General features: G+C 47.2%; 1 protein-coding gene, 1 non-coding gene and 3 pseudogenes across 2 annotated transcripts; 3 read left to right on the top strand and 2 right to left on the bottom strand.

Moving 5' to 3' along the window:
* The first annotated feature begins 41 nt into the window (after positions 1-41).
* On the top strand, positions 42-2,641 carry LOC132118638 (uncharacterized). The gene is made up of 4 exons (XM_059528610.1): positions 42-574; positions 672-841; positions 1,020-1,186; positions 1,922-2,641. The coding sequence occupies exons 1-4, from the start codon at positions 42-44 to the stop codon at positions 2,639-2,641; spliced, it is 1,590 nt and encodes a 529-aa protein (XP_059384593.1).
* Positions 2,642-5,793: 3,152 nt separating this feature from the next.
* On the bottom strand, positions 5,794-5,919 carry LOC132118760 (U1 spliceosomal RNA; annotated as a pseudogene).
* Positions 5,920-6,271: 352 nt separating this feature from the next.
* On the bottom strand, positions 6,272-6,446 carry LOC132118813 (U2 spliceosomal RNA; annotated as a pseudogene).
* Positions 6,447-16,755: 10,309 nt separating this feature from the next.
* LOC132118831 (U2 spliceosomal RNA) lies at positions 16,756-16,926 on the top strand (annotated as a pseudogene).
* Positions 16,927-17,278: 352 nt separating this feature from the next.
* LOC132118727 (U1 spliceosomal RNA) lies at positions 17,279-17,442 on the top strand. The gene has a single exon (XR_009425955.1). It is a non-coding gene; the product is annotated as a U1 spliceosomal RNA (small nuclear RNA).
* The last annotated feature ends 9,579 nt before the right edge of the window (positions 17,443-27,021 follow it).

Genomic DNA, 27,021 nt, shown 5'->3' with positions numbered 1-27,021 from the left:
CTCTGTTATACTACCAGGTGACGCTTGAGGGTTAGCACAAAATGTGGGAGTCTGGTCCTTATGGGCTCACCAGCGCAGACATAACATGGCTGAAGGAGGATGCTGAAAGGGGACTTTTTCAGAGGGCAAAGTCTTATAAAGACAAGCACGGCAGCACAAGGTGGAGGAAAGTCCTGAAAGAAAACAGAATGTGGTTTCACCCTCCTGAATTTCCTGGAGTGGTGGAAGGGAAAGTCCCCTCAGCAGACTCCTTTTTTCATGGCTCCGTTTTCTTCTGGAGACCAGTCGGAGTGTGGCGGTACAGTCTTCGATGCCCAAGGTCTGGCTGCCCGGCACGTCCTAGTCAGAAGGCCTTTCTCTACCGTTGTGGGTATTCAAAAACTGTCAGGCAGATCTGCCACATGTCTGGCTGGTACTCCATGCTGACAGAAGTCCTGGCATGCAACGCTTGCAGAAAGGCTGCAAAGGAGTCTGAGGAACACTCCATCGGTCGGTTCCTCTCATGGGATGCGTGCATCCTTAACCAGCTCAGTCCAGCACACAGAGCGGTGTTCCCTGCTGTCTTGACATTACGGTGAGTTCTCTGCATAATTCCACAATGATTTAAACCTAACCCTAAAAAATGAAATTCTGAGATTTACAGGAATCCTAACACTGTGCTATAATTTTAGGCGTGGCGTGGACAAGCAGGTTATCCGCCTGATGAGGGATCGCACCGAGGGCAACACCATGGCCAAGGTATGGAGGCAGGTCCTGGAGAGCCACTGCGAGGAGTACCTCCAAAGAAAGGACTTGTACACCACCCTCCTCAGCCAGTACAAAAAACCTGGGAAGATCACACGTAAGTTAAGAGCTAATTGTTTTCGTGTCGCATATTACTGCAGATTTCCATCTGATTTCAGCACAGCAGGAGACCTCACTATAATAGGAACAAATCTCCCCTCCATCCAACTCTTAAGGTTTGTTTGTTTTCACCACCAATAATGAAGTCTGCATCTGTGTGTTTTTTCTGCTTTTAGGGAATTTTTGCCAACAATTCCAGCGACCACCAGCGAGGAGAGAGCTGCCATGTCCAAAGCTGTTGAGAAAGGCCTTTCTCATCGCAGAAGCAGATAACATCGAGGACTACCGCACACAGATTATGTCTACTTTTGGCAAAGTCCTCAAGTACGACTCCACCAAAAAGGTAAATTAAACACAGTCTGACAAATGTAAACAAACAAACAGCAGTCTGATTGTAAACATACAGGATTGTCCATTTTTACATCAATGGGAAATTTGAGTCAATAAATCGTAGTAATAACTAGTATGGGGGAATGTCGTGGCCTAATGGTTAGAGAGTCGCAATCGAAGGGTTGTGAGTTCGAGTCTCGGTTCACTGTTCACTGCTCTGTTTGTGTGTGCACTATGGATGGGTTAAATGCAGAGCACGAATTCTGAGTATGGGTCACCATATTGGCTGAATGTCACGTCACTTTCACTTTTTCACTTTAAATATAATATTTTGGTTTGATATTGATGGCTGTTTGGAGATATATTGCATGTTACATAGGATGTATTTTTGGGACCAGTCTTAAAGTTCTATAACTTTCTGTGCTGGGATCAGAATAATCCAGTTTTTTTTTTGGAACAAAAGTAATCAAATTTTATGAAAACATTTTAAACACAAATTGAAGATGATGTTTGATCTTAATCCAGATCAAAACCAAGATTGGATTTTTTTTATCTAATCCGAATTCAGAATCCTTTTCTTTTTGGCAGCCCATTTTCAAGATTTGTTCCACTCTGATGGAAAAAATCTGATCAGATCACTTATGAACAACTGGCCCCTGACGAAACTAATAACCCAACACTGAAAAAAACGAGGAATGAATGAAAAATAATAACGGATGTTTGAATCTCTTTGTTTTTTCGTTATCAGATCTGCAAGAAACTTTCCGGGGATGGAAAGGGCACGGCGGAATGGTGCACCAATGTGGCCAACGAGCTGGGCCAGATCCTCATGTCAGTCCTGACTTGTGAGGAGTCGCTGGACAAAATGCGGCCAATGGCTGATGGCCTCATGGAGAGGTACAGAAGAGCTGACAAGGCACCTCCCGAGCTCATGTATGTGGATCGCGGCTGCTGTCGCATCCACGGCGTGTCTTCTGTGGAGCAGCTCTTCAGCGAGTGGACTGACAGGGGTATGCTGGTACGGCTGGACATCTTTCATTGGATCCATCGATTTGATGCAGCCTTACGGACGGATCACCATCCGAAGTACGCCCTGTTTAAGTCCGCCCTATCCGCTGCGGTCTTCGCCTACAACAAGGACGATGTGGCTCTCCTGGTACAGGCGATACGTGCCGGTCACCCAACATGCTATGCTTCCCTGACTGACAGCCAGATCGTTGAACTACATGTAAGCAAGTCAGACCTCAGCCATCATGTCAGGAGGATCACGTTGGGTGCCCAGGAAACCTGTGCACGTGTCCAGAGTGCCATCGGCATCTTGAAGGGAGCAGCTGGTATGGATGAGAACCAGGTCCACCTGTTCAAGGACGCTGCGGCCATTGACCACATATGGGGAACCAGCAGAAGCACCTCGAATGCATCCAGGATCCGCCGGGGAGAAACATGTACACCATCACAAAGTATGTGACCCGTAACGGTGTGCGTCTCCCACGATACAGCACAGTGAGAGGGAGCAACAGCCTGGAAGGCTTTCATTCTTTTTTGCCCAGCATGATCCCTGGGCCCCACTGTGCTGCTGTCCCCTTCCAGGTGTATCTCCTGGCTGGCATTGCACGCTGGAACTCAGACAGGGAGTCAGCCAGCGTCAAAGGCCAAAAAGGGAGAAAGCACATGGTGTACGTCTCCCCTCTGGTGCATAGGCTGAATGAAAGGTGTCAGGAACTGTTTGGGGAGGTGGAGGAGGCAAACTACAGGCCTCCAGTTCCCGCAGGGGATGAGCGGATCGGTTTGGAGTATCTGTTCTCTCAGTCATCAGAGCCTTTCAGTGCTCCAGACCATTACGCTCAGACCAGAGAGACACTTCGAGCGGGTGAGGATGAAGAGGATGAGGTCTCTGTTGCTGCGGCAGAGGAGGAGGAGGAGGAGGATGATGTGGGATACAACTCCGACAGTGAGGGTGATCGTCTTACTCCTCTGAGGAACAGTCTGTGCCTCACTGACCAGGTAGCGGCTGCGGAGTTTGATCCCTGTGTGGAGGATGTGTGCGGTCCCAATCATCTCCCTGGATACCAACACGTAGAGGATCTGTGCAATGTCCTTGTAGAGATCGCCTTGGAGGAGGGAAAGCTTGCGATGAGTGACTCTAACAGGCAGAGGGTCATCAGGGCCTGGAACAAACTTGACCTCCACGATCGCAGCATCCAGCAGTTTGACAGCCTTTACTCGGCACGCTGGGGCAATGCTCTGTTCGGCCGAACAAGTGGAGATCCATCTGAGGCATCTTTGGTGCAAAAGCTGAAGTTCAGCAAGCGTTACTCGGCCGCCCACTTGGTTGACTCCAGAAAGAACCGCCTGATGTACTGCCTTATTAAACAGCTATGGCTTCATCCTGGTTCTGGAGGAAAGGGTCAGGGGTCACCACTGAAGCATCACATCACAAAAATGTACCAGCGTGTGCAGCAGAGAGTGACTGTGGATGACGCTGAACTCAGCAAACTTGGCATTCCAATACTAAAAATAAATTCAAAATGTGTTAGCGAGTTCATCAGGAGGCAGGAGGCCTTGTCAGCCACAAATGTGACGGATCAAGGTTTGGCTGTCCTCCGTCGTCATCAGAGTGTTTCTAGCACCAGCCAGCCCCCAGCGATCGAGCTTCCTGACGAAAGACCACACACCAGCCGACCTACAGTACAGTATCAGGCCACTGAATCTTTGGCAGGGACCAGAAAGCTTAAACCAAGACTACCACATGTCTCCTCTCTGGCCCCCGCTCCTCCCCCTCAGCTGTTACCTGCACCAGTCCAGACCATGCGCATATCCACGCCAACTCAGCTGATGGGTGCACCCCTAACAGGACCTCCTGCAGTTTCCCTGCCGCAGGCATCCATTCCGCCACCGTCGGCATCAAGATCGACGTTCTACAAGAGAAAGAAAGCAGAGCGCAGTGGCATGGAACATCCAGCCACTGTAAAAGTATACATCTGTGCAATGTGTGGCCAACCCACTCAAGGCCACAAAAAATACAGGAAAAAGACCTATTGTGAAAGTTCTAAAGCATCCACGTCCAAAGACCTTGCTGGACAAACTTTTGAGAATTTTGAAGACTTTAAAAAAGCAGTGGACATTCTCCTGGGCTCTCAATCTCAGGCTTCAGAGTTTGTCTAAGCCAAGTGCTTTTTGCTCTACATACCACTCGACTTTTATCAGTGTTATTTTTTTTTTTTTTATAAAATGTTACATAGTTGATTGTTTTACTGTTTATGTTGTGGTTGTGACAGTTTTACAGTTAATTGCCGTTTAATAATGGTTTACAGCACTTTACTTGTTTTATAATACTGATGTCTTTTATTTTATTTTAAGGGTAAAAAGTATGTTTCAAGGTTTTTTTTTTACTTGAATGACTGACCTGGAATACTTGACCTGGCATAATGTTTATTATAAATAGATCACCATTACTCTAACTGTTACTAGCATCTATATTAATATAACTTTTGATAATATGGAGATATTGATTACAAACTATTGTGTAAGCTTTTGTTTCGAGCAGGTCAAACAACACGTTCAGAACCTTTTTCCTTTGCACTTTTAACAAAGTGAGTTCAGATAATTGAGAACAGTGTGATGTTTGTTTTTCTAAATGTGGGAATGACTAATAAATTAACTTGTACAACTTGTATTTTCTGACTTCCTCTGATCTTTATTTTAATTCAGCCACACATCATCAAAATCCATGACATAATAATATGCAGTCCATTTTTATAATAATGTCCCCCAGTAAGTCTGGCACAGGTGGTTGAAACGTCAATGGCTTCTGACTTGGCTCCTGTGCATTGTTCCAAGCCTGCATGCAGTGTCGTCAAAGACACCTTTGTCCTAATGTTGTCAAAAGGGATGCCATTGGATTTCTCCCACAACCGCACTCAACAATCAAGCTCCACCTGCAACACACACATAACACTTGGTTATTATGGAGTAAAAAAAAAAAAAAAACAACAACAAAAAAACTATATACATTGTTTGCATATGTATCACTTACAAATTGGGGTGTGGTAGATCATATTACAAGCTGTAAAGCCACAAAAGTGACAGATTTTTTTCCCAAAATTCTCTGTACAGTGTCCAAACTTTTTTTTGGGATGGGGTTTGTAAACTAGGTTTACTAACATATGATCATCACTCAACATGAACTATTTTTGGCCCCAAAACAAAGAACGTGTTTAGAAAGCACTAACAATCACTCTACGATGGTTGTTTTGATGAGGTAAGCACAAAAGGGTGTGGGAGGACCTACGCGTGTGACCTCACTTCATTCATAATTTGGCTGTAGCCATTCCACCAATCCCGTCCCACGTGTGTCTAAATGTCCAGATGAAAATTTGCACTTCGTACGGTCCCAGGACCCTAGGCTGCAGTCAATCCAATCGACTTGCAAAGTGAGGTCTGTGCAAAATTCAAACTAAACCACACACCAGGGACCGATATTTCAAGAGCGTAAGTGATTTTGTTTCATGAGCTCAAAACACATACCCAGCATGTGGCAGGACTCATCATTCTGAAACTAAAAAGTAACTGAGATAGATCTTTCTGCTTTGTTTCACCAGTTAATTCAGGGGAGAGCGCGAACGCAGTCGAGATTCCCACATTTGGGGAATTCGCAGGGGTCAGCATGGCCGTAGTGCAATGGACAAGCCTCGCCCTGGGTGAACTGCCTTCTTGATCATGGTGTCTCCCCTGCCAGGTAAGTATGAAGACCCAGGCGGCCAGCCAGAGGTACAATTTGCGTCTCTACCATCCTCACCAACGGTTAGCCCTCCGTAAACCCCAACAAAGGAAGGATGGGCGACTTCCATTACTGGCCTGGAAACTGCTTCCCAACGCTGGTTTTAGTTGACTCCCTTTAACCAAACACACCGAATTCGATACATCACCTCGTCAGTGAAAGACTCCGAGACCTCAGGTGGGAGCATCGTTAGTGGAAGAGTCCAACACCTCAGGGGGGTGCCTCAGAAGAGAGTCCGCAATAAACCACAGGACCTGCAAAGGCAGACCTCATTACTTGCTCTGCTATTCGTCACAATAAATGGAATTCCCGAAAAAGGGAAAGCACACCGTACCTGGAGACACTGCAATACCAGGCCGATGCGTGGAATGGACGGAGCAAGCCCCGGCTCCAGCTCCGTGATCTAAAAATCCATTTAATATGTAGTCCCCGGATGGGGGACGTATCAGATATTAAACTGATAAGAACAGATTTTTTTTTTCGAAAAAGTTTTATTGTCACCATTTACATTTTTTCCATTTGCATTTTTACTTTCACACACATTTTTTTTTCAAGCACACATTAAAACAAGCCATATAATATATAATAAATACACATGGTAAAATGAAAGAAACAATCATTGTTAAAAAAAAATTGATTAAACCACAGTGTTTTGCTTGTTTTTAAAAGTCCATATTTGAGGTGTGTTTAAAAGGTGCGATCGGTTTCAAAAGTAAAATACAAATTTAAAAAGCAAACAAGCCTCATATGCATGTTAATAAAACCAATTTCATTAATAAAACACAATAAAAACCAATTTATTGGATAAAAACCAATAAAAAAAAAAAAACATCTGTTGTGCAAGACCGGGGGTGAGTCCTTATCAAGTCGGTCTTCACCCCACTCTCCAGAACAGGGACATGAGATGCTGCTTTACAGGCTCAGCGGAGATCCCCTCTCCTCCGGCCCGCTGGCCCGCTGTTCCCGTAGCCAGAATGGTGAGGGTGCATCTACGGGCAGCCAGGGTCGGTGCCTGCCCGGACCCTCTCTGTGCGGCCCTGGCCCTCCCGTCCAAATATCGTCGTCCGGTACCCCTGCAGCATTGATGTTACCTTTAGCTCGCATGCATGGAGGGTTACCGTAACGCGTTTCCCCACCAGCAGGTTTCTGGTGGCCCAGATGGCATCCTTGATGACGTTGAGGGTGAGCCAGAGCGAGGTGAATTCCTGTGCTGTCATTTCCTTCAAGCCCCGGCCCACCCCAAGGATGGCGAGCTGGTACCCGAACTGGGCCCCACCTGCTGGTAGGCACGGGAAATACAAGGGGCCGGTCTTGGCCCACAGGTCCCGCGCAGCACCGCACTCCCAGAGTAGGTGGTGGACGGTCTCCGGGGAATTGCAGCCGGACCGAGGGCAGATGGGGTTTTTGGCCATGCCTCTGGAGTGCATAACCGCCCTGACCGGGAGGATCTCATGAGCCACCATCCATGATAAATCCTTGTGCCTGTTCTGGAGAGCGGGGTGAGCAGCGTTCCTCCAAACTTGTTTGGCCTCACCTAGTGTGGACTCACCGGTTCCCGGTCCTGCACAACAGAAATGTGAGACTTGTGTTTAGTTAAAATGGTGACAGCAGTCCCACCCAGGCTATAAACCTCTCTGGAAACCCCATTTTCTCCAGTACCTGGAAGAGGTACTGGTGCGAGACTCGATCAAATGCTTTTTCAAAATCTAAATTTAGGACTACTAGCCGAATATTTCTGTCTCTCGCGTAACAGATGGCGTCTCTAATCAGCACTAGGTTGTCTGTTATCTTTCTTCCGGGCACAGCACAAGCTTGATCCGGGTGGATCACGTCCTCTAAAACAGTCGACATGCGTGTTGCTAAAATCTTACTAAAAAGTTTACCATCGAAATTTAAAAGCGTGATTGGTCTCCAATTTTTTAAGTCAGTCCTGTCCCCTTTTTTGTACAGTAAAGACACTATCCCTATCCTAAAACTGTCGGGTAGTCTGTCAAGAGTCTCAAAGTTGTTAAAAACAGCCAATAATTCATGTGCTAAAATATCCCAAAAAGTAAGATAAAACTCTAGGGGAAGTCCATCTGCTCCTGGGGACTTCCCCTTTTTAAAACCTTTAAGAGCTTTATGTAATTCTAAAATAGTAAAATCTTGGGATAAAAACTTATTTTGGCCATTAACATTCTTGATTAAAAAATTTAAAACTTCCCTTGCCGTATCGTCGTGTACATCTTTTTTACAATACAAATCCTCATAAAATCCCTCTACATTTTTTAAAATCTCTTCTGTTGTGTTTGCATCCCTCCCTCCTACCTTAACCCTGGTTATTGCCCCTCCCCTTGTTATTATCTTTTTAAAAAAGTAACTTGTACACTTTTCACCTTCCTCTATTTCTCTTTCTTTGCTTCTTAAAATAACACCTTTACTTTGGATACGAGATAAAACTGACATTTCTTTTTTTACATCTGTTATTTCTTGGCTAAAATCAAAACCATTATTTAAAAGATTAAAATATCTTTGTAATCTTTTTTGCAACCCCATCATGCATCTCTTTTCCCTATTCTTTTTATCTTTCCCTACCTTCCTAAAAAACTGTCTTGTCCGGTCCTTTACCATTTCCCACCACTGTGCACGTGTCTCATAAAAGTCTTGGAGGGTCTGCCATTGGCTGAACTGCTCCCTATATTCTCTAACCACTTCTTCATCCACCAATAGGGAACAGTTCAGCTTCCACATCCCTCCTCCTACCGTCACACCCGGGGAAAGTGAAAGGGTGCAAGACAGCATCATGTGATCAGAAAAAAAGAGAGGGGTCAATGTTGCATCGGTTGGCGGGCAGTCCCTTGTAAAAACATAGTCAATTCGAGAGGCTCTGGTGCCATCACCACTGAACCAGGTGAAGCCCTCCTCTCTTTGATGCAGTTGTTTAAAACAGTCAACTAACTTAAAATCCTTGACTAAATTTTGTAATAAAACCGATGTCTTATCGACCTTAAAATCTTCTCCTACTCTCTTCCTATCTGTTTTTGATAAAACACAGTTAAAATCCCCTGCTACTATTAGGGGAGCCCTGCCTAACATGTGGGGCTGCAGGTCTTCTAAAAGCTCATACCTGTCATTTTTTTCTGTAAAACCATACACGTTAAGAACCTTAAAATCTCTCCCTAAAAAAGTCAGGTTTGCTAAAAGAGCCCGCCCTTCCCTCACCACAGTGCTATCCTTCACCGTGATGTTTGAATTTTTTATTAAAATAGCGACACCATCATTCTTGTTGAAGTTGGAGCCACTCCATATTGAGGGCCCCATGGTCCACATCTCCTCCAACTTCCTGTGGTTACTTAAAAAGGGCAGAGCACACTCTTGCAGTAAAAACAAATCTGACTTAAAAGACTTTAAAAGTGATAAAATGCTCTGTGCTCGCAAGGTGGACCTCACACTTCTTACATTTATGGTAGAGATAGTGAGGGCCATGAGCAGTATGGTTAAAACAGTATGAGACATTTAAACAGAAGACTAAAAGACTACAAAAATATGCTTAAAATCATGTTTTATCTTGTTTCACCTGCTCTTCCTTTCTCCCAGATGAATTGGGGCCCGGAGAGCAGGTGCTCGACACATCGGGTGCTACAGAGAAACCCTCTTGTAACTCCCTAGGCGACGATGTTCTTAGCTTGATGTGCAAAAAGGAAACCTCATTTGGGGATTCTAGGGGCCACATGCGTTCTTGATCTGCCAAATCGGAACTATCGAGCCGCTGTGCTGCCCTAGCTTTTTTCTCCTCTGTTTCCACCAGAGGAGATCCCGCAGGTTTTTTTTGCACTTTAGCATTTGGGAGTGAACACTCAAATTCACTCCCACTGGATTCCTGCACCAAATCTGACACTGTTTCTAGGGAAGAGCTTGTTTCTTCCTCGCTCACTTCTCCTTTCGTGACTTTTTCCAGTTCAATATCTGACTCCGCCCCTGTGGCCGCCCCACTTCCTCCTTCCTGCCCAATCCCTGAGGCCGGCTGGGGATTTGAAATTCCCGCCAAAACCTCAGGGACCGCCTCCTCTTTCCTTTGTTCATTCGTTTGTTGCCCATGTGGGGCGGCCATTTTGAGCTTGTTGGCAAAACTTTTAGGGCAGTCTCTGTAGAGATGGTTTGTTTCTCCACAAAGATTACACCGTCTGCCATTGGTACAATCATCAAAACTGTGACCAATTTCTCTACACTTCCCACATATTAACTCTTGGCATGCTTCAGCGAGATGACCAAACCTGCAACACTTCCTGCAGAGTTTGGCCATTCCTTGATAATGTATGTAGTCTCTGTTCTCTCCGAGCACAATCATGGAAGGCAGATGTTTCAGGCCCTGGTAGCCCCCAGCGTCTTCCCATTGTTTAATGGGAATTCGCCAGGAGCATGTCCAAATGCCATCTTCATCCAACACTTTGACAGGCTGGCCTCGAACAGTGCAAAATCTACCCAACCAAACACAAATATCATCTCCAGTCACTGTTTCATTGAACATCCTGACAATCACAGTTTTAAGTGTGTTATCCGAAAGTTTCTCGACAGTGAACATGGAGAACTGGGCTTTAACTGAATCAAACCTTTGCCAAAAGTCATTAAGCAGGGAAGCGGTTTTAAAACTGACATCAAATCCTTTGTTCAAGGGCAGAGTCATCAAACAATTCAGGTCGTCAGATCTAAAAGCTAAGGTCTTTTGGATCAGCTTCCTTGAAAAGTCCATACGGGACATTCCAAGGAGCTTCCCCTCAACCTGCCTGAATAAAAAACGCACGCTGTGGTGCCTCCGCACGCCGGCACGGGCAGCCGACATGATGGAGGCACCAACAGCCTAAAAACTTAAAACAACAATAAATACAACAATAAATAACCAAATAAATAATTAAAAGACCTTACCTTAAAACTTGTTGGAGCCCGAAGCAGCAGAGTTCAATGTACCTCTCGAAGTTGTGTGACTCAAGATATAAAAAGATCTCGAGTCAGGAAACCTCCAAGAGGCGATCGCAGTCTCAACCGTCCGACAAGATACGTGATCTTAGCCAAAAGGCCGAGAAGCGATCCAAGGATTCCGATGACATAAGGCAAGTGGCTCTGCGACGAACCGTTTGGGAGTTACGAGCGATGCCGTACTCTCTGTCGCTGCAGAGCCAGCGTCAGGCCGATCGGGGCGAGGCCCGGTGACGTTGCAGATGGGGGAGGGTACTACCATCACACAGCGTTTCAGGTCTCCCAGACTTACCAAAGCCGAGATGGGCATCGTCGTGTCCGGCTTCTTCCCCGCTGAATCAAATCAACATCGCTTCTCGGCCTTTTAGCTAAGATCAAGTGTCTGGCTTGGAGGAAGAGACAGCGATCGCCTCTTGGAGGTACTTAGGTTGTGCTTTGCCATAGCACGTCCTACACCTTCCGAGAGGTATATTGTATTGCTTTGAGCATACTTTTTTATTATTTCTTGTCCTTCATATTGTGTTGTGCTTGTTTTTTTAGGAGGAGTTTTTTTATTGAGAAACTGGTCTTAAGGTAAGTTATTTCTGTTTTAAGTTGTCTTTTATTGTTGTAGTAATATTTTAGTTTGTTTAATCTCTTTTAGCTGTGGGTGCTTCCAACATGTCGGCTGCCCGTGCTGGCATGCGGAGGCACCACAGCACTCGATTCCTGTTTTTAGAAAAAGATGGTAAGTTAATGGAAATGTCTAGGTTGGATTTTTCAAGGAAAATGATGCAAAAACTTCTAGGTTTTAACCCTGCTGATTTAAATTGCATTCTAACCCTGCCTTTTAATAAAGGCTTTGATGTGAGTTTTAAAAATGCAGCACTGTTAAATGACTTCTGGCAGCGCTTTGACACACACAAGACCCAGTTTTCCATGTTTAAAGTTGAGAAACTAACTGATAACACACAAAAAATGGTTATCGTTAGAATGTTCAATGAGACTGTGAATGGAGAAGATATTTGTATATGGCTGGGTAGATTTTGCACTGTAAGGGGCCAGGCTATGAAGGTTTATGATGAAGACGGCATTTGGAATTGTTCCTGGAGGGTCCCCATTAAGCAATGGGAAGACCCCCAGGGCTTCCAAGGTCTGAGGCATTTACCACAAATGATAGTTCTGGGAGAAAACAGGGGCTACATCCATTACCAGGGAATGCCCAAACTCTGCCGGCGTTGTGGGGAGTTTGGACATCTTGTCGAAGCATGCCAGAAAGTGTTTTGTAACAAGTGTAGAGAAATTGGACATTCCTTTGAAGAATGTCCAAATGGCAGAAGGTGTAATCTTTGTGGAGACCTGTCTCATCTTTACAGAGATTGCCCCAAATCGTTTGCCAACAAAGTTAAATCACACAAAATGGCAGTTGAGGAGCAAATGCAACAAGTTAACGAGGAGGCGGGGCCAAATTCAAATCTCCCGCCAAACCCTGTGGTTGGTGGAGAGAAAGTGGACGATAGAGGCAAGGAGAGAGTGGGGGCTGAGCAAATTTCAAACTTCCCGCCAAACCATACTATTGGAGAAGATGAAAAGGAGGAGATGGAACTCCATCAATCCCTAATAGAGAAAGAATGGGGTCAGATGAACAGAGCAAGGATGGGGATAGTGAACAAGACAACCAAGAACAGGAAAAGGTAGTGGAGGAGAAACGAGAGATAGAGGTAAGTAATGATCTTCAAGGAGTTATACTGAGAGAGAAAAAAAGGATTGCCCGATCTCCCATTGAGGAGAAAACTGAGAAAAGAGATCGAATGGGATGGCAATCAGATTCCTCCTCATCAGAGGATCTGAACCAGCTTTTCCCACTCAGTTCCCCAAACGAAATATCCTTTTTGTCAATAGATCTCCAAACATCAACCCCTAGAGCTAGCTCAGGGGGGAAACAGCTTCAATCTCCGGATTCCCCAAATAGGGAAAAAAAGGAAAAGCTGGTTTCACAAGATACAGATATCTTTTTTAATTGAAATTTTAGTTATTTTCTAAAATGTCGTATTTATCCCTTTTAACTGTTTTTATCATGACACTCACACTCTCTACCTTAAATGTAAGAAGTGTGAGGTCACAGTTGAGAGCTCAAACGGTTTTATCCTTTTTACAAACCCAAAATAGCGATATCCTGCTTTTACAAGAATGTGCTTTACCTTTTTTGTCCAATTATAGGAGATGGGAAGAACAATGGCCTCATGTATCTGTGTGGAGTGGATCAAATTTTAACAGAGCAGATGGAGTAGCCATTTTAATTAAAAATCCTCAGCTCTTGGTGAAGGGTAGCACAGTGGTGAGAGATGGGAGAGCTCTTTTAATAAATCTGTCCTTTATAGGACATGATTTTAATATTTTAAATATGTATGCCTTCACAGATAAAAATGAAAGGAACGACCTTTTAGAAGACGTGCAGTCCCACCTTTTAGGCAAGACCCCATTTATTTTAGCAGGAGATTTTAATTGCATCTTAAGTAAAAATGATAGAAAAGGAGAGAGAGGGGATTTTAAAATGGATAAAACGTCAATTTTATTACAGAACATTATAAAGGATTTTAAATTGACTGACTGTTTTAGAACCATGCATCCTGGGGAAAAAGGATTCACCTGGTTTAGTGGTGATGGCACTAAAGCCTCCCGTATAGATTATATCTTTACGCGAGACCTTACACCAGTAGATGCTAAACTAACACCTGTTTTCTTTTCAGACCACGTTATGCTTTCTTGCACCCTTTCTTTTCCCACAGGTTTGACGAAAGGTGGTGGGATTTGGAAGTTGAAAAGTACAGCCAATGGCAGACTTTACAAGACTTTTATGATTCACGAGCACAGTGGTGGGAGATGGTAAAGGGAAAGACCAAGACCTTTTTTAGATGGGCAGGGAAAAAGAAAAAATTAAAGGAAAAAAGACGAATGGTGGGACTGCAAAAGAGGCTACAACGTTACTTTTATCTTCTTAGTCTGGGTTTCGATTTTAACGAAGAAATTAAGGAAGTTAAGAAAGAAATGTCAGAATTAGCAGAAGTCAAAAGTAGAGGTGTTATCTTCAGGAGCAAAGAAAGGGAAATAGAAGAAGGCGAGAAATGCACAAGATACTTTTTTAAGAAAGTCATGGACGGAGGTAGAGCAATATTTAAACTGAGAAATAAAGAAGGAGAAACAGTGACCGACACAAAGGGTATTTTATCAGTAGTAGAAAGCTTTTATGAAGAACTCTATGAAGAAAAGGCAAGTGACAATAGTATTTTAAGTGAAATTTTAACAAGCATAGAGAAAACAGTAAAAGAAAATACCAGTCTGACAAAAGACTTCAACATTTCTGAGATAGACAAAAGTGTTAAAAAATTCAAAAAAGGGAAAACTCCTGGAGTTGATGGACTCCCTCTTGAATTTTATTTGACCTTTTGGGACATTCTAAGACAAGACTTACTGGCTGTTTTTAATGACTTTGAAAAGATCGACCAGCTCCCTGACAGTTTTAGGATAGGAATAATGACCCTACTACACAAAAAAGATGACAAGACCGACCTAAAAAACTGGCGTCCTATAACCCTTTTAAACTTTGATTGTAAACTTTTTAGTAAACTTTTAACAACACGAATGTCAACAGTTTTAGCAGATCTGATCCACCCGGATCAAGCCTGCGCTGTCCCTGGGAGAAAGATCACAGACAGCCTCATACTGATAAGAGACGCCATATGTTATGCGAGAGACAGAAATATTCGGCTGATAGTTTTAAATTTAGACTTTGAAAAAGCATTTGACCGAGTCTCGCACCACTACTTGTTTCAAGTTTTGGAAAAAATGGGGTTTCCCAGGAGGTTTTTAGCTTGGGTGGGATTGCTGTATAAAGATATAACCAGCAAAATCCTAGTTAACGGGAATCTTTCAAAAGCGATAGATATACGCAGCGGGGTCCGTCAGGGCTGTCCGTTATCTCCTCTCCTGTATGTGGCTTGTATCGAACCCTTAGCGCAGGTATTGAGAAGGGATAAATGGATCAATGGACTGACTATACCCGGGACAGGAGGACTGACTGCAAAGACCGTTTTATATATGGATGATGTCAACCTTTTATGTACTGACGTTTTATCAACACAGAGGACAATGGACCTGACAGACTGGTTTGGGAAAGCATCGGGAGCCAGACTGAACCGAGATAAAACACAGGCACAGTTTTACGGTCCCTGGAAACCTAGCGAGCTTACTGGACTGGACACTACTTTTAAAAAGACAGAGTTAAAAATATTGGGCATTAAATTTGACAGAGAAGGGGGAGGGAGTGGAAACTGGCATGACGTGTTGGTTAAAGTGCGGAAAAAAATAGGTTTCTGGGGACTGAGACGTTTGACATTTGAAGGAAAGGTTTTAATCATAAAAGCTGTGATTTTACCCCTGGTTTTATTGTTGTGTTCTGTTTTATTTCCACCCAGACTCTTTCTTGCATCCCTGGAACGTGCAATGTTTTATTTTGTGTGGGGGTCCAAGTGGGAGAGACTTAAAAGAGCAACCATGAAGAAAGCACCCCAAAATGGAGGAAAAGGAGTGCCAGACCCCTACTTGTTTTTAGGAGCTTTTTATACTGCACTACATATGAAACATGCCCGAACCCCATCCAAACAAGACAAAACAGCAGCAATGACCCGGTTTTGGATGGGGTCCTACTTAAGAACTCAAAACATTTTACAGATTGACTTGACAACACCGGTTGCCTTTGACCAACCCCCAGCATACACCCACATAAAGAAGTTTTTAAAGAAATTCAATTTGGAAAAAGAAAGTGTGACCGTTTTAACTAATCATCGCTCCATACTCTCTCTTGTGCAGGAATGGGAACAAGTGTGTCCAGTGCGCGGGCTCACTCTAGGTGAAGCCCAAAAAGTTTGGCGGAATGTATCCCACTCAGCTCTTCACAACCGACACCGAGACTTGGCTTGGATGGCTGCCCATGAGATCCTCCCGGTCAGGGCCGTGATGCACTCCCGAGGCATGTCAAAGAACCCCATCTGCCCACGGCCCGGATGTGGCGCACCCGAGACCGTGAAGCACGCCTTCTGGGAGTGCAGCGCTGTGAGGGACCTGTGGGCAACAGCTGGCCCCCAGCAATTCCCGTGCCTGCCAGTAGGGGGGGTCCTAGACTACCCAATGGGAAGAGGAGGGGTGAGCCAAGAAGAAATGGCAGCAAAAACACCCCCTAAGCTATGGCTCACCATCATCTGCATCAAAGATGCCATATGGACCTCCAGAAACCTACTGGTAGGGAAGCGCATGCAGGGGTCCCTCCACGCCACTATCCAGCTGGCTAAATCAAGGCTGCAGGAGTACACCGCATGTCGCCATTTGGATGTGGAGGGTTAGAGCTTCACGGGAAAGGTCCCCATAGCCACGAGCCCTGGCTGCCCGTAGATGCCCCCAAACACCTGAAGTGGGGCAGCGGCGCCACGGTTTAAGAGGATCTCCTCTGTTCCTCAAAAACAGTCCCAGAGACTTGACCCTTCTGGCTCAAGTCTCTGGGACTGTTTTTGAGGAACAGAGTTAATGGTTTAACCTCTTATTTTTTTTAAAGGACATACCCGTTTTTGTACAACAGAAGAGAAACGTTTTAAACCTGTCTTTCGATTTTAATAACACTGTTTTTTTTTTAACACTACAGATACACAACACAAACAAACACTCCACACAAAATGTTTTTATTTTTGTATCAACTTATTTAACTGTTGTTTTGAAAAAAAAAAAAAAAAAAAAAAAGGTCTCCAAAGCAACCAATGTACTATGTTTTTTAACAAAAAAAATGTGTGCATGTAACCAGAGATTATTGTGACAATAAAACATTTTCGAAAGAAAAATCTGTTCTTATCAGTTTAATATCTGATACGTCCCCCATCCGGGGACTACATATTAAATGGATTTTTAGATCACGGAGCTGGAGCCGGGGCTTGCTCCGTCCATTCCACGCATCGGCCTGGTATTGCAGTGTCTCCAGGAACGGTGTGCTTTCCCTTTTTCGGGAATGCCATTTATTGTGACGAATAGCAGAGCAAGTAATGAGGTCTGCCTTTGCAGGTCCTGTGGTTTATTGCGGACTCTCTTCTGAGGCACCCCCCTGAGGTGTTGGACTCTTCCACTAACGATGCTCCCACCTGAGGTCTCGGAGTCTTTCACTGACGAGGTGATGTATCGAATTCGGTGTGTTTGGTTAAAGGGAGTCAACTAAAACCAGCGTTGGGAAGCAGTTTCCAGGCCAGTAATGGAAGTCACCCATCCTTCCTTTGTTGGGGTTTACGGAGGGCTAACCGTTGGTGAGGATGGTAGAGACGCAAATTGTACCTCTGGCTGGCCGCCTGGGTCTTCATACTTACCTGGCAGGGGAGACACCATGATCAAGAAGGCGGTTCACCCAGGGTGAGGCTTGTCCATTGCACTACGGCCATGCTGACCCCTGCGAATTCCCCAAATGTGGGAATCTCGACTGCATAATTTATGGTAGTGGGGGACTGCGTTCGTGCTCTCCCCTGAATTAACTGGTGAAACAAAGCAGAAAGATCTATCTCAGTTACTTTTTAGTTTCAGAATGATGAGTCCTGCCACATGCTGGGTATGTGTTTTGAGCTCATGAAACAAAATCACTTACGCTCTTGAAATATCGGTCCCTGGTGTGTGGTTTAGCACAGACCTCACTTTGCAAGTCGATTGGATTGACTGCAGCCTAGCTGTAGCTGAGTCCATGTTTGTTTTTGGTTGTGCTTTTGTGAAAGTGAAAGTGAAAGTGAAGTGACATTCAGCCAAGTATGGTGACCCATACTCAGAATTTGTGCTCTGCATTTAACCCATCCGAAATGCACACACACAGAGCAGTGAACACACACACACACTGTGAGCACAGACCCAGAGCAGTGGGCAGCCATTTATGCTGCGGCGCCCGGGGAGCAGTTGGGGGTTCGATGCCTTGCTCAAGGGCACCTAAGTCGTGGTATTGAAGGTGGAGAGAGAACTGTACATGCACTCCCCCCACCCACAATTCCTGCCGGCCCGGGACTCGAACTCACAACCTTTTGATTGGGAGTCCGACTCTCTAACCATTAGGCCACGACTTCCCCCGATTTATGATTTTTCAAATCATATTAGTTTTTTTCCGCTTACAGCGCCACCTAGTGGCCTGTCGCAGCGCCCTTTTACACCTGACCGCTGACTGAGCCCCTGCACAGGTGTGCCGATTTGGGTGAAGGGATCTCACTCCTTCCTGGAGTTATAGCCATTTGAGCCACCTCGGCCACACCACCTTGGCACGTTTTGAGGTCCCCTCGCCAAGGTGAATGGAAATTTCCACTTTTTTTGGATGATTATTGACAGTCAGACTCCAGAGAAGCATTCTGTGCTGATCTGGGTGGGACTGGGCCAAATACCTGCCGCTAGTTTGCAAAAGAAGGTTTTCGACAAAATCCCAAATACCCGAAAATTTCGTCAGAGTGACGAGCCAATCTGAGACCTGCATTTCGTTCGGCTCGAGCCAAGGATTCCGATGACATAAGGCACGTGGCTTTGCGACGAACCGTTTGGGAGTTACGAGCGATGCCGTACTCTCTGTTGCTGCAGAGCCAGCGTCAGGCCGATCGGGGCGAGGCCCGGTGACGTTGCAGACGGGGGAGGGTACTACCATCACACAGCGTTTCAGGTGTTTCCATCTTTGTTTGATGGTCCTTTTACATTTCATTTTTCTTATTTTTCCGCTTACAGCGCCACCTAGTGGCCTGTCGCAGCGCCCTTTTACACCTGACCACTGACTGAGCCCCTGCACAGGTGTGCCGATTTGGGTGAAGGGATCTCACTCCTTCCTGGAGTTATAGCCATTTGAGCCACCTCGGCCACACCACCTTGGCACGTTTTGAGGTCCCCTCGCCAAGGTGAATGGAAATTTCCACTTTTTTTGGATGATTATTGACAGTCAGACTCCAGAGAAGCATTCTGTGCTGATCTGGGTGGGACTGGGCCAAATACCTGCCGCTAGTTTGCAAAAGAAGGTTTTCGACAAAATCCCAAATACCCGAAAATTTCGTCAGAGCGACGAGCCAATCTGAGACCTGCATTTCGTTCGGCTCGAGCCAAGGATTCCGATGACATAAGGCACGTGGCTTTGCGACGAACCGTTTGGGAGTTACAAGCGATGCCGTACTCTCTGTTGCTGCAGAGCCAGCGTCAGGCCGATCGGGGCGAGGCCCGGTGACGTTGCAGACGGGGAAGGGTACTACCATCACACAGCGTTTCAGGTGTTTCCATCTTTGTTTGATGGTCCTTTTACATTTCATTTTTCTTATTTTTCCGCTTACAGCGCCACCTAGTGGCCTGTCGCAGCGCCCTTTTACACCTGACCGCTGACTGCGTCCCTGCACAGGTGTGCCGATTTGGGTGAAGGGATCTCACTCCTTCCTGGAGTTATAGCCATTTGAGCCACCTCGGCCACACCACCTTGGCACGTTTTGAGGTCCCCTCGCCAAGGTGAATGGAAATTTCCACTTTTTTTGGATGATTATTGACAGTCAGACTCCAGAGAAGCATTCTGTGCTGATATGGGTGGGACTGGGCCAAATACCTGCCGCTAGTTTGCAAAAGAAGGTTTTCAACAAAATCCCAAATACCCGAAAATTTCGTCAGAGCGACGAGCCAATCTGAGACCTGCATCTCGTTCGGCTCGAGCCAAGGATTCCGATGACATAAGGCACGTGGCTTTGCGACGAACCGTTTGGGAGTTACGAGCGATGCCGTACTCTCTGTTGCTGCAGAGCCAGCGTCAGGCCGATCGGGGCGAGGCCCGGTGACGTTGCAGACGGGGGAGGGTACTACCATCACACAGCGTTTCAGGTGTTTCCATCTTTGTTTGATGGTCCTTTTACATTTCATTTTTCTTATTTTTCCGCTTACAGCGCCACCTAGTGGCCTGTCGCAGCGCCCTTTTACACCTGACCGCTGACTGCGTCCCTGCACAGGTGTGCCGATTTGGGTGAAGGGATCTCACTCCTTCCTGGAGTTATAGCCATTTGAGCCACCTCGGCCACACCACCTTGGCACGTTTTGAGGTCCCCTCGCCAAGGTGAATGGAAATTTCCACTTTTTTTGGATGATTATTGACAGTCAGACTCCAGAGAAGCATTCTGTGCTGATATGGGTGGGACTGGGCCAAATACCTGCCGCTAGTTTGCAAAAGAAGGTTTTCAACAAAATCCCAAATACCCGAAAATTTTGTCAGAGCGACGAGCCAATCTGAGACCTGCATCTCGTTCGGCTCGAGCCAAGGATTCCGATGACATAAGGCACGTGGCTTTGCGACGAACCGTTTGGGAGTTACGAGCGATGCCGTACTCTCTGTTGCTGCAGAGCCAGCGTCAGGCCGATCGGGGCGAGGCCCGGTGACGTTGCAGACGGGGGAGGGTACTACCATCACACAGCGTTTCAGGTGTTTCCATCTTTGTTTGATGGTCCTTTTACATTTCATTTTTCTTATTTTTCCGCTTACAGCGCCACCTAGTGGCCTGTCGCAGCGCCCTTTTACACCTGACCGCTGACTGAGCCCCTGCACAGGTGTGCCGATTTGGGTGAAGGGATCTCACTCCTTCCTGGAGTTATAGCCATTTGAGCCACCTCGGCCACACCACCTTGGCACGTTTTGAGGTCCCCTCGCCAAGGTGAATGGAAATTTCCACTTTTTTTGGATGATTATTGACAGTCAGACTCCAGAGAAGCATTCTGTGCTGATCTGGGTGGGACTGGGCCAAATACCTGCCGCTAGTTTGCAAAAGAAGGTTTTCGACAAAATCCCAAATACCCGAAAATTTCGTCAGAGCGACGAGCCAATCTGAGACCTGCATCTCGTTCGGCTCGAGCCAAGGATTCCGATGACATAAGGCACGTGGCTTTGCGACGAACCGTTTGGGAGTTACGAGCAATGCCGTACTCTCTGTTGCTGCAGAGCCAGCGTCAGGCCGATCGGGGCGAGGCCCGGTGACGTTGCAGACGGGGGAGGGTACTACCATCACACAGCGTTTCAGGTGTTTCCATCTTTGTTTGATGGTCCTTTTACATTTCATTTTTCTTATTTTTCCGCTTACAGCGCCACCTAGTGGCCTGTCGCAGCGCCCTTTTACACCTGACCGCTGACTGCGTCCCTGCACAGGTGTGCCGATTTGGGTGAAGGGATCTCACTCCTTCCTGGAGTTATAGCCATTTGAGCCACCTCGGCCACACCACCTTGGCACGTTTTGAGGTCCCCTCGCCAAGGTGAATGGAAATTTCCACTTTTTTTGGATGATTATTGACAGTCAGACTCCAGAGAAGCATTCTGTGCTGATCTGGGTGGGACTGGGCCAAATACCTGCCGCTAGTTTGCAAAAGAAGGTTTTCGACAAAATCCCAAATACCCGAAAATTTCCTCAGAGCGACGAGCCAATCTGAGACCTGCATCTCGTTCGGCTCGAGCCAAGGATTCCGATGACATAAGGCACGTGGCTTTGCGACGAACCGTTTGGGAGTTACGAGCGATGCCGTACTCTCTGTCGCTGCAGAGCCAGCGTCAGGCCGATCGGGGCGAGGCCCGGTGACGTTGCAGACGGGGGAGGGTACTACCATCACACAGCGTTTCAGGTGTTTCCATCTTTGTTTGATGGTCCTTTTACATTTCATTTTTCTTATTTTTCCGCTTACAGCGTTACCTAGTGGCCTGTCGCAGCGCCCTTTTACACCTGACCGCTGACTGAGCCCCTGCACAGGTGTGCCGATTTGGGTGAAGGGATCTCACTCCTTCCTGGAGTTATAGCCATTTGAGCCACCTCGGCCACACCACCTTGGCACGTTTTGAGGTGCCCTCGCCAAGGTGAATGGAAATTTCCACTTTTTTTTTGGATGATTATTGACAGTCAGACTCCAGAGAAGCATTCTGTGCTGATATGGGTGGGACTGGGCCAAATACCTGCCGCTAGTTTGCAAAAGAAGGTTTTCAACAAAATCCCAAATACCCGAAAATTTCGTCAGAGCGACGAGCCAATCTGAGACCTGCATCTCGTTCGGCTCGAGCCAAGGATTCCGATGAAATAAGGCACGTGGCTTTGCGACGAACCGTTTGGGAGTTACGAGCGATGCCGTACTCTCTGTTGCTGCAGAGCCAGCGTCAGGCCGATCGGGGCGAGGCCCGGTGACGTTGCAGACGGGGGAGGGTACTACCATCACACAGCGTTTCAGGTGTTTCCATCTTTGTTTGATGGTCCTTTTACATTTCATTTTTCTTATTTTTCCGCTTACAGCGCCACCTAGTGGCCTGTCGCAGCGCCCTTTTACAACTGACCGCTGACTGCGTCCCTGCACAGGTGTGCCGATTTGGGTGAAGGGATCTCACTCCTTCCTGGAGTTATAGCCATTTGAGCCACCTCGGCCACACCACCTTGGCACGTTTTGAGGTCCCCTCGCCAAGGTGAATGGAAATTTCCACTTTTTTTGGATGATTATTGACAGTCAGACTCCAGAGAAGCATTCTGTGCTGATCTGGGTGGGACTGGGCCAAATACCTGCCGCTAGTTTGCAAAAGAAGGTTTTCGACAAAATCCCAAATACCCGAAAATTTCCTCAGAGCGACGAGCCAATCTGAGACCTGCATCTCGTTCGGCTCGAGCCAAGGATTCCGATGACATAAGGCACGTGGCTTTGCGACGAACCGTTTGGGAGTTACGAGCGATGCCGTACTCTCTGTCGCTGCAGAGCCAGCGTCAGGCCGATCGGGGCGAGGCCCGGTGACGTTGCAGACGGGGGAGGGTACTACCATCACACAGCGTTTCAGGTGTTTCCATCTTTGTTTGATGGTCCTTTTACATTTCATTTTTCTTATTTTTCCGCTTACAGCGCCACCTAGTGGCCTGTCGCAGCGCCCTTTTACACCTGACCGCTGACTGCGTCCCTGCACAGGTGTGCCGATTTGGGTGAAGGGATCTCACTCCTTCCTGGAGTTATAGCCATTTGAGCCACCTCGGCCACACCACCTTGGCACGTTTTGAGGTCCCCTCGCCAAGGTGAATGGAAATTTCCACTTTTTTTGGATGATTATTGACAGTCAGACTCCAGAGAAGCATTCTGTGCTGATCTGGGTGGGACTGGGCCAAATACCTGCCGCTAGTTTGCAAAAGAAGGTTTTCGACACAATTCCAAGTACCCGAAAATTTCGTCGGAGCGACGAGCCAATCTGAGACGTGCATCTCGTTCGGCTCGAGCCAAGGATTCCGATGACATAAGGCACGTGGCTTTGCGACGAACCGTTTGGGAGTTACGAGCGATGCCGTACTCTCTGTTGCTGCAGAGCCAGCGTCAGGCCGATCGGAGCGAGGCCCGGTGACGTTGCAGACGGGGGAGGGTACTACCATCACACAGCGTTTCAGGTGTTTCCATCTTTGTTTGATGGTCCTTTTACATTTCATTTTTCTTATTTTTCCGCTTACAGCGCCACCTAGTGGCCTGTCGCAGCGCCCTTTTACACCTGACCGCTGACTGAGCCCCTGCACAGGTGTGCCGATTTGGGTGAAGGGATCTCACTCCTTCCTGGAGTTATAGCCATTTGAGCCACCTCGGCCACACCACCTTGGCACGTTTTGAGGTCCCCTCGCCAAGGTGAATGGAAATTTCCACTTTTTTTGGATGATTATTGACAGTCAGACTCCAGAGAAGCATTCTGTGCTGATCTGGGTGGGACTGGGCCAAATACCTGCCGCTAGTTTGCAAAAGAAGGTTTTCGACAAAATCCCAAATACCCGAAAATTTCGTCAGAGCGACGAGCCAATCTGAGACCTGCATTTCGTTCGGCTCGAGCCAAGGATTCCGATGACATAAGGCACGTGGCTTTGCGACGAACCGTTTGGGAGTTACAAGCGATGCCGTACTCTCTGTTGCTGCAGAGCCAGCGTCAGGCCGATCGGGGCGAGGCCCGGTGACGTTGCAGACGGGGGAGGGTACTACCATCACACAGCGTTTCAGGTGTTTCCATCTTTGTTTGATGGTCCTTTTACATTTCATTTTTCTTATTTTTCCGCTTACAGCGCCACCTAGTGGCCTGTCGCAGCGCCCTTTTACACCTGACCGCTGACTGAGCCCCTGCACAGGTGTGCCGATTTGGGTGAAGGGATCTCACTCCTTCCTGGAGTTATAGCCATTTGAGCCACCTCGGCCACACCACCTTGGCACGTTTTGAGGTCCCCTCGCCAAGGTGAATGGAAATTTCCACTTTTTTTGGATGATTATTGACAGTCAGACTCCAGAGAAGCATTCTGTGCTGATCTGGGTGGGACTGGGCCAAATACCTGCCGCTAGTTTGCAAAAGAAGGTTTTCGACAAAATCCCAAATACCCGAAAATTTCGTCAGAGCGACGAGCCAATCTGAGACCTGCATTTCGTTCGGCTCGAGCCAAGGATTCCGATGACATAAGGCACGTGGCTTTGCGACGAACCGTTTGGGAGTTACAAGCGATGCCGTACTCTCTGTTGCTGCAGAGCCAGCGTCAGGCCGATCGGGGCGAGGCCCGGTGACGTTGCAGACGGGGGAGGGTACTACCATCACACAGCGTTTCAGGTGTTTCCATCTTTGTTTGATGGTCCTTTTACATTTCATTTTTCTTATTTTTCAGCTTACAGCGCCACCTAGTGGCCTGTCGCAGCGCCCTTTTACACCTGACCGCTGACTGCGTCCCTGCACAGGTGTGCCGATTTGGGTGAAGGGATCTCACTCCTTCCTGGAGTTATAGCCATTTGAGCCACCTCGGCCACACCACCTTGGCACGTTTTGAGGTCCCCTCGCCAAGGTGAATGGAAGTTTCCACTTTTTTTGGATGATTATTGACAGTCAGACTCCAGAGAAGCATTCTGTGCTGATCTGGGTGGGACTGGGCCAAATACCTGCCGCTAGTTTGCAAAAGAAGGTTTTCGACAAAATCCCAAATACCCGAAAATTTCCTCAGAGCGACGAGCCAATCTGAGACCTGCATCTCGTTCGGCTCGAGCCAAGGATTCCGATGACATAAGGCACGTGGCTTTGCGACGAACCGTTTGGGAGTTACGAGCGATGCCGTACTCTCTGTCGCTGCAGAGCCAGCGTCAGGCCGATCGGGGCGAGGCCCGGTGACGTTGCAGACGGGGGAGGGTACTACCATCACACAGCGTTTCAGGTGTTTCCATCTTTGTTTGATGGTCCTTTTACATTTCATTTTTCTTATTTTTCCGCTTACAGCGTTACCTAGTGGCCTGTCGCAGCGCCCTTTTACACCTGACCGCTGACTGAGCCCCTGCACAGGTGTGCCGATTTGGGTGAAGGGATCTCACTCCTTCCTGGAGTTATAGCCATTTGAGCCACCTCGGCCACACCACCTTGGCACGTTTTGAGGTGCCCTCGCCAAGGTGAATGGAAATTTCCACTTTTTTTTTGGATGATTATTGACAGTCAGACTCCAGAGAAGCATTCTGTGCTGATCTGGGTGGGACTGGGCCAAATACCTGCCGCTAGTTTGCAAAAGAAGGTTTTCGACAAAATCCCAAATACCCGAAAATTTCCTCAGAGCGACGAGCCAATCTGAGACCTGCATCTCGTTCGGCTCGAGCCAAGGATTCCGATGACATAAGGCACGTGGCTTTGCGACGAACCGTTTGGGAGTTACGAGCGATGCCGTACTCTCTGTCGCTGCAGAGCCAGCGTCAGGCCGATCGGGGCGAGGCCCGGTGACGTTGCAGACGGGGGAGGGTACTACCATCACACAGCGTTTCAGGTGTTTCCATCTTTGTTTGATGGTCCTTTTACATTTCATTTTTCTTATTTTTCCGCTTACAGCGCCACCTAGTGGCCTGTCGCAGCGCCCTTTTACACCTGACCGCTGACTGCGTCCCTGCACAGGTGTGCCGATTTGGGTGAAGGGATCTCACTCCTTCCTGGAGTTATAGCCATTTGAGCCACCTCGGCCACACCACCTTGGCACGTTTTGAGGTCCCCTCGCCAAGGTGAATGGAAATTTCCACTTTTTTTGGATGATTATTGACAGTCAGACTCCAGAGAAGCATTCTGTGCTGATCTGGGTGGGACTGGGCCAAATACCTGCCGCTAGTTTGCAAAAGAAGGTTTTCGACACAATTCCAAGTACCCGAAAATTTCGTCGGAGCGACGAGCCAATCTGAGACGTGCATCTCGTTCGGCTCGAGCCAAGGATTCCGATGACATAAGGCACGTGGCTTTGCGACGAACCGTTTGGGAGTTACGAGCGATGCCGTACTCTCTGTTGCTGCAGAGCCAGCGTCAGGCCGATCGGAGCGAGGCCCGGTGACGTTGCAGACGGGGGAGGGTACTACCATCACACAGCGTTTCAGGTGTTTCCATCTTTGTTTGATGGTCCTTTTACATTTCATTTTTCTTATTTTTCCGCTTACAGCGCCACCTAGTGGCCTGTCGCAGCGCCCTTTTACACCTGACCGCTGACTGAGCCCCTGCACAGGTGTGCCGATTTGGGTGAAGGGATCTCACTCCTTCCTGGAGTTATAGCCATTTGAGCCACCTCGGCCACACCACCTTGGCACGTTTTGAGGTCCCCTCGCCAAGGTGAATGGAAATTTCCACTTTTTTTGGATGATTATTGACAGTCAGACTCCAGAGAAGCATTCTGTGCTGATCTGGGTGGGACTGGGCCAAATACCTGCCGCTAGTTTGCAAAAGAAGGTTTTCGACAAAATCCCAAATACCCGAAAATTTCGTCAGAGCGACGAGCCAATCTGAGACCTGCATTTCGTTCGGCTCGAGCCAAGGATTCCGATGACATAAGGCACGTGGCTTTGCGACGAACCGTTTGGGAGTTACAAGCGATGCCGTACTCTCTGTTGCTGCAGAGCCAGCGTCAGGCCGATCGGGGCGAGGCCCGGTGACGTTGCAGACGGGGGAGGGTACTACCATCACACAGCGTTTCAGGTGTTTCCATCTTTGTTTGATGGTCCTTTTACATTTCATTTTTCTTATTTTTCCGCTTACAGCGCCACCTAGTGGCCTGTCGCAGCGCCCTTTTACACCTGACCGCTGACTGAGCCCCTGCACAGGTGTG

This window comes from Carassius carassius, chromosome 37, assembly GCF_963082965.1.
Source record: "Carassius carassius chromosome 37, fCarCar2.1, whole genome shotgun sequence".
Classification (NCBI taxonomy): Eukaryota; Metazoa; Chordata; class Actinopteri; order Cypriniformes; family Cyprinidae; genus Carassius; species Carassius carassius.
The sequence above is the reverse complement of the archived record's forward strand: the minus strand, read 5'-3'. Positions and strand labels throughout refer to the sequence as shown.